The 17064-nt window shown below is 40.6% G+C and overlaps 1 protein-coding gene across 2 annotated transcripts in view; it reads left to right on the forward strand.

The window, feature by feature from the left end:
* The window catches only part of PLXNA4 (plexin A4), a 602161-nt gene that overhangs the window by 496960 nt on the left and 88137 nt on the right, over positions 1-17064 (forward strand). For both annotated transcript variants that reach the window (XM_083183332.1, XM_083183333.1), the window contains exons 14-16: positions 2294-2411; positions 9774-9910; positions 14579-14746. In XM_083183332.1, coding sequence (XP_083039458.1) covers positions 2294-2411; positions 9774-9910; positions 14579-14746 — 423 coding nt within the window. The remainder of the gene's footprint in view (positions 1-2293; positions 2412-9773; positions 9911-14578; positions 14747-17064) is intronic.

Consider the following 17064-nt stretch of genomic DNA (forward strand, 5'->3'; position numbering starts at 1 on the left):
CAATTTGGTCATACTTTATCATCCATTTGGGCACAGAGTTAAAGGGTCTACACACATGCCGATATTAAGACATTTTCTACGGTACTTTTCTTAGTTTAGCAAAGTCGCTTAGATAATGCTTCTACATTGGTGTGTGTGTAGGGGCTAGAGCGACAGCAATGCACGTTGCTGTCACTGGCCAAGATTTATGGGCAGTGTCCATCAATCTCTCTGGCGCTGTGCTGTCAGCACGCTCAGCACACAGAACTGACAGCTCGCTGTGTATCGCTGTGTGCTGAGCGACAGCGGCGCAGCACTGCCTGACCTTGCATAGCTAGGAAGCCCTACACAAATCGCTATGTGTGTAGGGCCCAATAGATTCTAATAGTGTGCTGAGCGCACCAAAACACAGGAAAAATCATGTTGACCTTTTTCCATGTAGACCGTTTTTCACGCCGTTCTTATCATTGTGTCGACATTTTCCTATGTCAACCTAATGGACCTTTTGTCCATGTCAACATTCTGACTTGATAAATAGTAGTTAAACTTTTGACTGTCGACCTAGACACTGTAGACCTAATACACCATAACCAACTAAGCTTTGCTCAGATGGTTGTATCCCATTAACTGCAGTGGGGCAGCCCAGCCAGAAAGAAATCTTGTGGTCTCTCTCCAGTGTTCTGCAGGTCATCTTAATTTGTATTGTGAGGTTTTGCACATTGCAAGCTTGTGCAGCTAAAAATTCATGCATGCGTAGTAGTGCAAGGAGCTCTGGTAGTTGGAAGTATAGTGATTGTGTATTACTTTACTTCTTCCTGATCACCAGGATCTTCTCTATTGGAAACTAGATATAGAAATCAGGCGCAAGAAATTTTAAAATTAATATAAATTTAAAAAACAAACAAAGTATTTATAAGGCAGCTCCCAGTGGGATCCCTAAGAGAACCCAATAAAAAGCAAACAAAATTAATATTATTCAAAAATAATAATTGTAGAGAGCGCACTGAATTAAACACATGATATTTATTAAAACATTTTAAAAATGACTCAATTACAGAATTAATTAATTAATAAATCTAAAAAGTAGATTAACACACATCGGCACCACCTCAACCTGTCACAGTTCTGATGATAGGAGGATATGGACCGGTGACTCTTACCCACTAATTGTTAGAAGTTGGAGTATCCAAATAGCGGGGAGCTTGTTTATGGTAAGATATGAAGAGTATGGATTTTGGAGACTAAGTCCCTGAGAATGTCCGTCCGGTAATTGTTAGCAGCAGTTTTTGTACGGTGAACTGATGAGGAAACCATCTAATTTCCGTGACGGAGAAACGCGTTAAGACCGGGAGGACCACTTAGCATCCACTTACACCTGCCACCTGTTCTATCCAGCTGATTCCAAACCTACTACCATCCTCTCCCTCGGTGTTGGCTTATCCTGCAAGCGGAAGGGTGATCTACCCTGACTGACTTGGATTACAAACAGGACCCCCGAGAGGTACAGCCTGCATTGGGTCTCACATCAGCAGAGTGCGGCTGGTATCCAGTCACTCCCGGCGTTGACTCTCTCTACCATCACCCCAACACCCCTCTCATCAGTTCATCGTACAAAAACTGCTGCTAACAATTGCCGGACGGACATTCTCAGGGACTTAGTCTCCATACTCTTCATATCTTACCATAAACAAGCTCCCCGCTATTTGGATACTCCAACTTCTCACAATTAGTGGGTAAGAGTCACCGGTCCATATCCTCCTATCATCAGAACTGTGACAGGTTGAGGTGGTGCCGATGTGTGTTAATCTACTTTTTAGATTTATTAATTAATTATGTAATTGAGTCATTTTTAAAATGTTTTAATAAATATCATGTGTAATTCAGTGCGCTCTCTACAATTATTATTTTTGAATAATATTAGTTTAGTCTTCTTTATTGGAGCCTGTGTCCTGGCGATATAAATGAGTAATGCATGCTTGAGGGACTTAGCCTGGGAGTTTGATGATGTGAGATTGTGTTATCGTGACCCTGCCACCCACAATAAGAAAAATTCAACATGGTTGCCCCCTTTGACACTCTCCCTGGCCTTTTCTTTTAAAATGTGGGCAAGATTGCTAAGTTCTTTTGATACATTCTGTAATTAGAAAATCTAACTGTAGATCGCTAACTGTAGATCGCTAACTGTAGATCGCATTCTTTCTGTATTTTAAATTGTAATAGCTCCCCCTGCAGTTCTACAATACTTCTCTGTGAAAATAATTGCTGGTGTTTTTGGCTGGGGTTACCGATTTCCTTTTTATTTCAATATTACCAGAATTGTCTGTGAAATTGGGGATGCGAAGCCCAGCCAGCATGCTGGATTTGTGGATGTCTGTGTGGGAGACTGCAGGCCTCGTTTCATGGCAAGATCCTCATTGCTGTACTACTTTGTGGTAAGTTAAAATTTAAATGTAAAAGATTATTTTCTATTTATATTACAGATTGCGTTAATAATTTCCAAAATAGTCATATGCCAAACAATCCACAGTATATTACGTTTTATAATTGATAATATTAAGATTTAATCATAATATTTACCAATACTAATAAGCCAGGATGAAATGTATTTGCTAACCGATTAGAAACCTATTCTAAAATGCAGTAAAGGTACTCTATGTTGCAGTGATAACAGTATCACTAATATTGTATTGACCCCCAATAATTAAGTATACATCATATGCTGTTATAAAGTGGTAATGAATAGGCCAGGTAGTCACTGTTGTTCATCAAACAAGCCTGTACCTGCTCAGTTCTCTGCACTGAGCATCTAGCTCAGTGGTTTTTCAACCTGTGGTACTCGTACCCCTGGGGGTACTCTGCAGACTGGTTGGGGGTAATTGAAAATAATATTGACAATTGCAGAAGAAGAAGTCTTCCACCGCTAAGGACACAAACAACTTTGGTACAGTTCTGGTTCCATCTGAAGCATCATCAGCATCTCTTATTGCATTTGCCTGACCAGCAATCCATTGAGAGCTACCTGCGGTGCCCTTAGACATCAGCGATCATCTGCCCCAAGCTGACATGAGTGGAGGAAGCGCAGGGCTTTAGCGAGATCCCCAGAGATGATCTTATTTATTTTATTTAATAACAGTCTCTTATATAGCTCACAATTGAAAACAGTCATACAACAAACTGGGTATTTACAGACAGTTAACAAGGTAGGCGGGGCTTGCTCACAAGGTTACAAGCTATAGCCAGCAGCCAGACACAAAGGGACATGATTCCTGACCACACACTACTCCTCCACTACTTAACCCTTTGAGTGCCAATATCTCTGTGAGAGTTGTGCAAAATACCCACTAAAAATGGCAGCGTCACTTTTTTATATAAACTCAAAAAAAATGTGTACAAAAAGATATTTCTCACAGGTCACAATGATGAATAAAAATGTTTGCTTGCCAATTTTTCACACCTATTTTGACAATTTCACTTGGCACTCAAAGGGTTAAGATAAGGACACGCATAAGGATACACATACCATCCACTTCCACTCAACTCAAAAGTACTGTGTATATTTCAAATTGAGAGGTGGGGGTACTCATAAATAAAGAGCCTATCAAGTGGTACGGGATAGAAAAAAGGTTGGGAACCGCTTATTTAGATCTTAACAGAGAGATCAAAGTGGACTGGGCAAGTCTAAGTTGGAAAACTGTGATTTGAAATTTAGAATTCACAAAATAATGCCAATTTTGAACTGAAAAGTGGAATAATCATGGATATCAGAATTTCTAGACAGATAGAAAAGAGACAGGGGAGAATGGAACATGACAGTTCCTTTCCAAAAGATATAGGTGATCTCCATGCAATAATCTTTTACTCCTGTAAACCGGTGTGGACAGAAATAAACGAAGCCAAATAACATAAGACTATTATATGCAATGTTATCTATTTAGACTTAATTCCATGCTTATGTTATCTGTAGGGACATTTCTACAATGTTTCATGCAAATCAGGATGTACAGTATAATGGAATAAGCCATTTAGCAGTTGCAAAGTTACAGTCAATGCAGTCTGTAAGCTTTTGCATTGCCATATCCATTATGTAATGTATTAGTACAATTCACATGATGTACATTGTATAGGTCATGAATAGACCTGGAATACCAGCATTCCATTTATTTGGCTTTGTTATGTAGTTGGGATAGGTCGGGCATACGTAGGAAAAATTCTGCAAAAGTTTGCAGTCAAATGTGAAATAGGCAAATATTTCTGTGAACAGTTTTGAAGATGTCTTTCATCTCTAGTCATAAATGAAAGGGATTTGTAGGTCTCTGTGGTACAGAAGAAGCTGTATTCATCTTATTGAGAGACCTGTATTTAAGTGCATGAATCTTCTTATTCTACAGTAATTCTAGAGCATTTGAGAAACACACTGAATAGAAGACTGATTTTTTTAATGTAACTTTATAGTTCATCACATCTATTGTTGCAACAACTTAATCCGGAAGTGTTTTTAAGTGTTCATTAACACTAAATTGCATTGGAATGCCTATGGGAAAAGCATGTAAGATCTGCACAAGCATCTAATGAGTTTGTAATGATGGAACATTTCAAGTGAAGTGTTACTGAAAATTGACTGCATTGCACACTTTCCTTAATTATTTCATCTGAAAAGGGCACATTAGGAAAGAGAGTGTATCTCTCATAGAATTTCCCTCTGCCTCTTCATGGTGATGGGTAATGCAACTTGAGTTGAATAATTTGTTTCCTCATGAATAGCACTAAGCTAGTGTTGGATTGGCACCCAGTTCGCATGCTGAGCTCAGCAATATTCACTGTTCTCTTGAAGGAAATAGGTTAACTGTAGCGGTTCTGGAACTTAAGCTCCCCAATAAATGGTTGATTTTTAATAGGCACAAAGTATATTATTAACAAATAAATATCTTGCCTAAAATGATGATAATGCCACTAACAATGGTTCCATAATTAACATTACAGAATTGTTCTACTGTGCTTCTCTTTCTTTTAAACTCAAAAATAGCATTGCTAATCTTGGTATACAGTATTTTTTATTAAAACCCTAGTAATTAAACATCTCTTTAATTTAATTGAAATAATAAAAAAATTTGGGGCCAATATTATATTTATACAAGAGAGAAACTTTAGAGGTAATTACTCATACAGTAGATGAGGATGTAATGAGACAAATTTACTTATAATTGTTAAAGCAGATTAATGCAAAATGAATGCCAATGTCAGGTGCTACTTTTTTATTGGTTTATCATGGAGTAAAAGATTACCAGGAACTTGTTTAGTTTCACGGCAGCACGTCCCAGCAGATCGTATGTAAATCGTATGCAAATCGCACGTGATATTTGCATACAATTTACATATGATTGGCATATGATTAGATCTGCGATGCGATTTAACACACCACTATCCATGTCAGCCCGAAGCGTGGCGAGCGCAGTGTGCCCCCCGAGGGGACGCGGTATGCATACTCCCGACCTGTTCATACCCCCACTATCCACATTGGTGTGGAGTTGATTTTATAAAGTGTGGCGAGCGCAGCGAGCCACCGAGCCCGAAGCGTGGCGAGCACAGCTTTATAAAATCCACGCTTTATAAAATCAACTCCGCACCGACATGGATAGTGGGGGTATGAACAGGCCGGGAGGACACTTAACGCATGCGCTCGCCACGCTTCGGCCTGATGTGGATAGTGGGGGTGTGCTAAATCGCATCGCGGATTGCATCGTATGCAAAGCATGTGTGATATTTGCATGTGATTTGCATACGATGCGATCTGCTGGGAAGTGCCCCCGTGAAACTAAACAAGTACCGATTACCATTTATAGTAAATGTATTTATTTTGCTTCACTAATCACTGGCATAGCATGTGATGATAATCTATTAAGGTAGGCTTAGTACTGCTTTTGTATCACCAGTGATAGCTATGTCCAGTACAGCAGAAATAGCTGTAACAATACTATTACACTGTATTTCCACTCACAGAGCAACTGTCCAAATGCAGTGGTTTCTATACTTTTATCATATCACATTGCTAATATGCAAAGGTGCAATAGAGAAGCCACTGGGAACGTGTCTTGGGCACCATGTTTCCAGAGACCTCAGCATGCGGATTAGGCTCTGGCATGTTCAGTCTAGAAATTCTTTAGTCTTATCACATAATCTATTCTCTATGGACAGGTCACTTTATTTCACATGGTTAGCAGTCATCACTTGCTGTGAGTTCTTTGGATGATCTGATTGGCCATCAACCATAGTCAAACGGACATTGAAAATATGTCAATATGACTCATAACATGACAGCCTCATCAGTATTCTTTTTTTTCATGAATAAAACAGTCAAGCATGATCGTACTACATATTTACACACATAAAAATGATTCCAATAATATAACGATAACCATAAAAATTATTATAATAATACAATGTATGATATATATAGTTAGTAATGTAGTACTGTATGTTGCTCCCTAATAGCCAGATGTCTGTGAACAGAACAGAGAGACACGATAACACCAAATTTATAGTATAGGGGTTGTCATCGCATCATAGTGGTGAGGTAGAGACAGACAAGACAATAACTGTGCTTTGTAACCAAGATGTTAGGTAGTTCTAGTAATGCTTTGTGCCATTCTAGCATTGTCTTTGCAGTGATTTAGTAAAATCTAAATGTACTCTCATTTTAAGGATCGGTTTCACATATTGACCAATTCACCTCTTACTAAGGCCATTTCTTAAACAGATTATTTGCAAAGGTCTTATTTTTGCAGTCACTTGGTTAAAGGGAGTGTGTTGTAGAGTGGAGCAGCTTCATTAAGGGAAATTAACCACATCCTGAGGTACGTGAGCTGTTTCCAGGAGACAGCCCCATACTATAGATTACTGATTACATAGAAATATATTCCTGGTCTAACTGACTGAAATAGGATGTGTAATTAATGTCTTGTCGAACAGCTGCAATTGCGATTGCAGCCATGCAAAGAGGAGGAAATCCATTTGTAATCACTCACCATCGAATGGTTTCTCAACCTCCCCCCCCCTCCCGTGTGCAGTGGCCACATAAGCCAAGACTAAAACTGTGCTGCGATGGCCGTAGGAGGATCAGGGCCGCTGCTTATTTCAGTGTCCCTCCATTCCAACCACCAGAAAATAAGGGGGTGCATCGGCTAATCTGTCCTCATAGCTTAATGACTCCAACCCTTTTATTAGCTTGGTTGCCCATCTACAGCATACCCCATATCTAGGTTCTTGCTGGGTTCCCCACGTGAAAAACTTATTAGCTTACAGTAGTTTGGCAAGAAGAATTTTTTACAAAACCATTATGGTTTCTACTGATTATACTATGCATCTCCAAATAATTCAGGATACCATCCCTTCAAAATTTCCCCATAATTGATGTTAAGCTCACAGGTCTAAAATTCCATCTACAGATCTACAGCACAGCTACAGCACAACCGAACTTATCGTGAAACAGAGCAGCAGCCCCTGCATCCTAGCAATTTGTATACAAATTCAGTCTCATTCGCACACACAAGTGTTGTATACTATATCACATTTCTGCAATCACTGCATTTTTGTGTAGTATTTTTGTCTGATCTGATTGCATGATTTGTACAACTATGGTGCACATTCAAACAAAGGGCATAAGCCGAGTCGCTTGGGACCTGGTGCACTGAGAAGGGGTTTTGGTGGAACTGCAGCAAGGTTGTTTGAGATACACGATCTGTAGTTCAGTCTGAAAATACAAAGAGCATATACTGTACCGTTGGTTGACAGCTGATGGGCTTACATCCCGGTGGGTGATATAATAGATCCAAGAGCAAGGCTGTTTACTTTTGTTTTCTGGATCTGTAAATGCCAACCTAAATCAGCTTTCTACATCACTGTGATACCTTTCTGCAACAAACATCAGCATTCAGTAAGGCTTCTTTAACATTTACAAAATGGCAAATGTACAGCTTCTAGGAGAATTTTGCAAATGTTCCATAAATAAGTAAAATTTCCAATGACTTTTGAACTACAGAGAACACGGTACTTATGTAGTAGCCGGGCGCCCAATTTGCATACGGACGGCACCGTAGTGAAATCACATCGCATGCAATCCGATCGCATGCAATGCGATTTTCCTATGTAATTTTTTCACTGCTCTCTGGCCTTGGGCAGTCGCATCGCACCTCCTGCAAAATCGCATGCCATTTTATAGGGTGCAATGCCATTTAATGTACTATACACTTGTATGACATCCAATGGTATTTAGGCACCCTCCACTATCCACGCCACCCCGAAGCGTGGCGAGCGGCGGCGTAACGCATCCTCCCAACTTTTCATACCCCCACTATCCATGTCGGCGTAGAGTCGATTTTATATAGTGTGGCGAGCACAGCGAGCCACCGAGCTCGAAGCGTGGCGAGTGCAGCGGAATACATGTAATTTAATTTGAGTTCCCTCTTGGGGCTCGCTGCGCTCACCACGTTTCGGGCTCGGTGGCTCGCTGTGCTCACCACACTATATAACATCAACTCCACGCCGACGTGGATAGTGGGGGTATGAAAAGGTCGGGAGGACGCGTTCCGCAGCCGCTCGCCACGCTTCGGGGCGGTGTGGATAGTGGGGGGTGCCTAAATCCAATTGGATGTCATACAAATCTATACTACATTAAATGGCATTGTACCCTATAAAAATGCATGCGATCACATGCGATTTTGCGGGAGGTGAGATGCGATCGCATGTGATGTGATCACATGCGATGCGATCGCATCGCAACCGCCCAAGGCCAGAGAGCAGTGAATAAATTACATAGGAAAAGTGCATTGCATTGCATGCAATCGCATCCGATGCAATCGCATGCAAAAACCGCATGTGATGCAATGCGACTTTCTTACGCAGAATCACCCATTAAGCGTATTTGCTTAGTACGTGCCTGGCTACTACATAAGTACCGAGAACACATAAAATGGGCCTTGGAGGTTTTGGGATAGGAAATCCGCTGAGAAACACATGCTTTTTGACATGTTGCTGATGAGAGCATGACATGTGCTTTGTGTGTGAGCAGTTATGTAATATGATATCCCTTTTTATTGGTGTTCCTGGTTATACCGTACTTGCAACTACTAAAACTGCCAATTACAATTGCAGTTAAGATTATTTTTCCCAGATCAAAATTTAGCAACTTAGCAAAGAGTCACGCAATGCAGAGTTCAGCTTTCTTATTGCCACTTACTCCATTGTTCCTGAGTATCCTGTCATCCCTGCAAAACTCATCACTTGAATGCAGATGTTCGCTTCTCCTGCGGTCCTTAGGAGTTTTTCCATTAAAATGCTAATCTAAGTATACACTCTACATTTTAATTTCGGAAATAGACATTTTTATGGTTTATTTTTGTATCATTGTGATCTTCTGTATCAGATTGTACTCATATGTTATTATGTTCTAAATACAAAAATGTATCCCTTGAGGCTTATCATTTTAGTTGTGGTGGCAAGGTTAAATCCACAATAGGGTTACAGAAAGCTGCAGATGAATTTATGTTTTAACAGAGATGTGTTTTTGTCTGGGAGACAAAACGAGACAAGAGTTAACCCATTCTACGAAAATAAGGCTCAACTGAGTGAGATGATTAAAAAACAAATCTCTCTTTATTCTTACATTTATGTTTGGATTCCTCCAGAATGACTGCATGGTATGCTGCAAGACACCTCTACATAAAAAGAAAACTGACTGAGCATATTATATACGGTATGCTTCATTTATTAATTTCCTGTGTATTGCTTTTGTTTTATAGACATTGGCTTTGTCTAAGTTAGAACCGATGCAAGGACCTGTCTCAGGTGGGACACAGGTGACAATCACTGGAACCAACCTAAGTGCAGGGAGCAGTGTTAAAGTGATGTTTGGAGGACAGCCGTGCATTTTTGACAGGTACATAAACTTACAATTTTCAGTTTATTTAATAGATGTTACCAGTGAGAATTGTCGCGGGCGTGAGTGATACAAAGGGGCGATGTAAAATCCAGGACATGTTGTCACATCTACTTACAAGAAAAAACACTATGGGGCAGATTTATTAAGCCTGGTGAAGTGATGAAGTGGCCGGTGATAATGCATCAGCCAATCAGCTCCTAACTGTCAAGTGTGTGATGTTTGATCAATGACATTTCGGAGCTGATTGGCTGCTGCGTTATCACCAGCCACTTTATCACTTCACCAGGTTTCCTATGGCGTCACATTTCTACACCACTACAGCTTGGGTACAGTACCTTAGACAATGCTAGGCCTGGGTACCCTTTGTTTCTAGAAAATGTGTAGCTGTCAGCTGAATTACTCCAAGCCTTTCACTTCTGTGTGTTGTGTGTGTGTGTGTGTGTGTGTGTGTGTGTGTGTGTGTTTGTGTGTGTGTGGTCAACAAGGAATTTACTGAGACACCAAAATTAATTAATTCTTAATGGAGAGAATAAAATGTGGCATTGCCATCATCCCTGTGCAGGAAGTGCAAAACGGGCTCTGTGGTGGAAAGCATGCAGCCATGGAAACTTAAGTGGGGGCACCCAAAATTATATTTCTGAACCTTGTGATCCTAAATGCCAACCATTGCACTCATGCATTGAGGTATAATATGAGTGAAGAGGACAAGCATTGGCTCTTCAGCACAAACAGTAATCTGTGACAGGATTCTTAATGTCTTCAGATTTATCTTTGCTACTCTCCTCTCCTACTGAGTTAGCAATGGGAGGTTTTAACTGATCGGATAAGAAATTGTAGTGCTAGAGTTTTATTTTTTACTCTTGTATATAGCACAATCCATAAAGAAAATGGGTATGGTATAAACCACCAACAGTCGGGATTCCAAGGGTCGCTTGTCCGACATCAAAATCTCGACTGTCAGGAGCCCGACAAGGGGCTATCCCATTCATGCCCTCTTATAGGCTTGCTGTGCTTGCCACTGTGCGGTCTCTGTGGCTTGCTGTGCTCGACACCTCTTCTATCCTCCCTCTATGGGGGTCGTGGACTCCTGCGAGGGAAACTGGGCCCTGTAAGTCGGGATTCTGAATTTTTGGACAAATGTCAGTCAGAATCCCGACCGACGGTGAGTCATCCTGCGCCCAAAGAAAACCCCACAGATAACAGTGTCATTTTTTTGCGAACATTTAGAGAGCGTTGAGTACTTGTAAGAAAAAAATGACCAAAATAAATAAAAATAACAAAAGTAATTGAACTGTTATTCAGAAATAACTATCTGTAATAGGATTTGTAACAATCTTTTCAAAGCTCGAAAGCTCTATCAGCTGGCAGAATTAAAATAAAGCACTTTTGCTGTGCTTCCTTTATACAATATGTACCCTGTATGTATATTTCAGACCGGCACTTGACCAAATGAGATTACATTTTTCTTAGTTTAATTTGTAAAAGTGGATAATATTCTCTCTATAAATATATAAACAGAATTTACTTAATTTCATTTTTTTTTCATTATTTCTCAATTATATTTCTGAAATATATAAATGGGGAAAGCAAATGAGGAAGCAGACCCCCCAACCAGCCCTAGTGCACTAGAGCCCAAGTGCCAACAACACTAGAGCTAGCCCCTTGCTGGGGTAGCAGCATTTAAAATGCTGACGGCAAGAGACTAAACAGGCTGGTTAAGAAAGCCAGTTCTGTTTTGGGAATCCCTCTGGAGACGGTAGAGGTGGTGGGAGAGAGAAGAATGCGTTTCGGCTTAAACAGCCTTTTTCAAGGATAAAGGCTGTTTAAGCCGTAACGCGTAGGCCCACGAGGACACACCACCTACATTGAGGTGGCCGCCATCCCCAAACGGCAAAGTCTCCTCCGGCGTGAGTTAGAGCGCACCAGCACTGTAGTGACGTCACCCGGGGAATCGCCGCTTGTCTCACGAGACCCGATACCCGGAAGCGACGCCACAGACAGTGCAGGTGGAGCCGGGCACCTAGGACACACTCCGGGCAAAAAGACACTGCGGCCGCAGCGCATCCCGACCACAACACAAGAGGATCGACCATCTACAAGTGGAGAGGGTAAGAGCGGACACCTGCACAGGGAAGCCCCCCACACCCGCGACCGAGGGGGTATCGCTGGAAGCACTTGCAGTGCGGCTGCACTACAAGTAAGACTGAGACAATCCGCCACGCCAAACAGGGTAAGAAGCAGGCTAGCGGGACGCCACTCCCTGCTTATTCCCTTCCTCCAGAGCACTGCTACACAGACTTCCCCCGGGAATCACTGAGACTGGACATTGAGAGACATAAGCCCAGTTGGACTTATGGTAAAAAGGGATCTGTTGATGCCCTGATTCCCCGAGGGGCTCTCAAACTTATACCCAGACGTGTCTACACACCATCCCTCCACCCCCTAGTTCCCGCAAGTGTATATTGATTTTGATACCTATTATAAATAAAGCGCATTTTTACCCCATATTGAAAATTCTTTCATTCATTACACACATAGGCAGCGCTTGAGCCATCTTTTCTCTTCAGAGCACAAGTAACAACTAGCAGCACAATTCTTACTACACAATATATCTGAGATGGTAGGGAAGTTAGTGAGAAGAGATGCAGGTATAGATTGTAGATTTATTTGATCAGTTGGAATTAATTGGGCAGGTTTGTGGCATAGCTCTTTTGATCCTTGCTGTGCAGCTTTGCAAGCACCTGGATGTGCATTTCCATGTTGCCATGACAGTGGCCTATATTTTTATGTGGAAGCCTGGGCCTGTAGCTTCATCTGGCCCATTATTAATCTGGCCCTGCGATGGACAAATACAAAGAATTGCACCGCTTCTACTTAGCGGTATGCAGGTGATGGATAGACGGTATTTAGTTAGCCAGTCAATGGGCCTACACCATATAGTCAATAAGAATAATGTTGACAAGTACAAAAGGTCGACAGCTAAAGTGTCGATAGTGGTTAAGATCAACAGGTAGAAAAGGTCAGAGTATCAAAATGTTGACATGACACACAAATGTTTTTTTTTACATGTTTTCTAAACATTTGCCTGAATAACTATCCACATGGATTACAAAAAGTGAATAGTAATGCTCCTGAAATGTGACGAGCAAAGTGACCTCACAGGGTATACTGATGGCGGTCACATGTTACTAAACATAAAAGATACAGCAGATCTTCTACGCCACACCCCTACTTAGCATATCTCACAAAAATGTACAATTTCTTGATTTTCCTGGCTTTACATCTTTTATAAAAATCTTTAATAGACTGCTTAACTAATGGTTTCCATGGCTCTCAGCAAGTCTGAGAGAGACATATTCTATACAGCATTTATTAAGCAGAGCAGAAACACAACTATCCTTTATCCATATAAATGTGTGTGTGATGCCTCGTAATAAAATGTTACGCATTGTGGTTTGCATTTGTAAAAATGATTCAGAAGATTAAAGCAATGACATCAGATAGTCACAAACGGAGTGTTCTGGCTGTAAGTAGTTAGTGATGTGTTAGATAATGCTTTTCTAATGCACTTTTTTTTCAGAATGTATTATGAGGCAAACATAATACATTCAGATAAGGTTACAAGCTATTTCATAAAGTGCTTTAAATATGCATACAATGATCATATTCTTATTTATGTGATATAAAGAAACCACCAATAAGATTAAAAATGTTTATTTTTCTTTTATGGTATTTCATGATAGCCATTTACTATAGTCTTTTCGAAGGAAGTACTACATTTTTTTTTTAATTAAAAGTACATGCAGTGAGCATTGCATATCACACCATACCTACTGCAGTCTTTACAGCCCTTGTTTTATTTACTGTAAATGCAGTGCAGTAACTGGCTGCCTCTGTCTGCACACTGTGACAGCCACACCCCCTGAGCACATGACTTCATGACCAGATAACCTTTCCAGACACAATGCTAGACAGATAAAGGAAACTGGTACATTGGTGGCAGTGGCATCACTAGGGGGGTGCAAGCTGCTACTGATACTGCCCTGGAAGCAGCCCTGATCTCCAGAGCCCTATGAGTGCCAAAAATGGGGGTTTGAGATGTGAGGCCATACCCTCTCATATGAAGCTACATCTCTCACATGAGGTCCCCTCCTTTTTCATGGCCGGCTACACCAGGTGTCATCTGGTTGAGTGATGCCCTTGGGAGGTGGTGCCACCATATGGATTTGGAGGTGAATTATATAGCCTGTCATATCTTCTGTGTTTGTTGCGTTAGAACATTATTTGTTGGCATATACTGTGGGTGCATTAAAAAAATCTTTAGAAAGTGTTGTAAGGGGTTTCTAAAATGTCACACTTTTAGAGTGGAGAAAGAGGGGGTAAATGCAATACATCTTCCTTATTGTAGAAATCACTGTCATAAGCATCTCTCTCATTGGGATAATCATATACTAACATTGTTTGAAACACATGCTCACTACTCTCACAATGAGTCTTTAGCCCTATCCACCCCTAGGATTTCACAGAGTCAATAATAACATTTTGTTATACGAGACCTATATACAGTAATATGGTGAAATGTTTATCTTGAAACTTTTTGCAAAAACTTTACTCAACTTCATTGTGTGGTGCTTGTTTAAATGGTTTCCTGCATTGCATTATCAGGCGAACAGCGAATGAGATCTTCTGTAATACTACAGCTTCTCTTGATGGTTTGGAGAAGGTGAAAGTGACTGTACAAGTAGACAGAGCCAAAATCCCCCAAGAGTTGCATTTTGAGTATGTGGAAGATCCCAAAATTGTGAAAATTGAACCAGAATGGAGTATTCTCAGGTATAGTAAAGATGTTAAAAATCTACAGGTTTATTACTACGCTGAAACATGTGAATACTTGTTTGCATTCCAACAGCATCTTGTTTAAATTTAGAATTTGGTGAAATCTTTTTGACTTTATTAATAAATAAAGAAAATGTGTGTGTGTGTGTGCCCTCAGATGTTCTCTGTACACATTATATATATATATATATATATATCTATTATATTGATATCCACCTGCTAGCCTGGCTTCAATTGCCCACCCACCTACTTATGTTCCACATCGACCCGCCATGACAGTTGACACTGGTGACGTGCATGCACCATCCGAACACACAGCAGCTGTCAAGATCAAACTCCAACTGACCTTATCCAAACCTCCCATTACCAACACTAAAGGCACTGAGCTGATTTGGACCAATCGGGCCATTAAATCGGACCAAATCGGCTGTCCCTGACATGCCGTCGGGTCTGATGCGCGGCCCCTTGCGCATCAGACCTGTGTAGGGTTGTCGGACCTGCTGGCCGCCTGACCATCCGACCTTGGACCTCCCTCCTGGCGGCGAGACGGGCGGGAAGCAGGGATGCATGCGATCTATCACAAAAAAATTATGACGGATCGCATGCGTCCCTGCCACCCCGGGAAGGTCTCGGGCGGCTCGCAGGGTAACGGGTGTCCGTACACTGCTGCGAGACAGCAGTGTTTGTGCACCTTTACACACTGTCCCACCATGATATACCTTCATTCCAACCATCATAACACTTAAGCTCTGTACACACATGAGATATTGGCTAATGGCCAATTTTGACTTAGCAATTTTTACTAGATGAACAAAAGATTTTGGCTAGATGCACTGGAGATTTTGAGTAAGCTGTTTTGTCTAACTAATGATAGTCTATGATCTAGTCAAAATTGCCTTGCCTGCACAAAATCTATATTTATATACAGTATAAAACAGTCCCCAGCCTGACCATGGTACCCCCATATTCAATAATCAAAAACAACACCCGCCGCTAGGCGAGCAGGAGTATATATATATATATATGTGTGTGTGTGTGTATGCATATATTCATATATGTGTGTGTGTGTGTGTATATATATATATATATATATATATATATGTGTGTGTATATATATATATATATATATATATGTGTGTGTGTGTGTGTGTGTGTGTGTGTGTGTGTATATATATATATATATATATATATATATATGTGTGTGTGTATAAAATACATTTTATATATCGTACAGTATTATTCCCTGTTACATTATAGCACTAGCCAGTTAAATCCCTTATCCTTTGTGGTAGCTATAGTGCTAGGTACTGTTAGAAGAAATTGTATTGGTTTATGTGGATTCCATTGTCCTATATTGTAACTTATTTTCATAGGGAACATTTGTTAACGCAGCATCAAATGCTGGTAATTTTTATATTGTAAATGCTAAATATAGAATCCTTAAGTAAAGAAAAAATCTAAAAAACAGACTTTATTATGGAGACTGTATGATATTCCATACTGATTTTCCTTTGTACTTGTCATCTCTTAGCCTTACAAACTAAAACAACCTAAAAGAGGTATTTAACGTTGCATGCCAAACTGAAGATCTAAGCAGATAAATTTGTGACTTGGGTAAAACAGCTGACATCTCTACAAATCCTTCCAATTAGTGCATCTTGTACAAAGAATATCCTAGGAATATATTTATACAGTATCACTGGATGTAGCACAATTTACAAGCTTTGGATTCTGTTGCATCATTGCAGTCACATCCAGCCAGGAGGACAGCTGGGCTCAGTGCAGTAATACAGATCTGGAGACAGGCACTAAACAACAATGTATGCTGCTGCATTTTTATTTCAAAGGAATAAACTATTTAAATATATTATTTGCTATAATATATGAATGATGCAATTAAGCTTTGCAATCCTGGTATTTTCTCATTACCTGGATTGCCGGTAATGAAACAATCACTAACAGGCTGATGCCAATTGTGCTAAATCCTGCGTCACAGAAGTCAATACTTTATACTATGCCCGGAACCTCCATCCACAAATGAACAAGGCCCTTTGGGGATTGTTCAGATGTGATTGGAGTTGCTGTTCATGCAGTAAAGTACTGATTATTGGTACTTTACACATGCTCAGGACCCATTCTGCACATGCGCAAACAGGTCCCGTGATGATGGATGCACTATGGCTTCAGACTGTTAGGTATTGAGTTGGGGAGAGGGTGGCAATGGCCTCCATTTCTCAAAATGGAGGCGTGTTGCGGCCATTTCGGGGGTGGAAGAAGGCAAACCTTTCCTGGCCTCTGAGATGGGCAGTTTGCGT

Source organism: Crinia signifera, chromosome 4 (assembly GCF_055691185.1).
Source record: "Crinia signifera chromosome 4, ASM5569118v1, whole genome shotgun sequence".
NCBI lineage: Eukaryota > Metazoa > Chordata > Amphibia > Anura > Myobatrachidae > Crinia > Crinia signifera.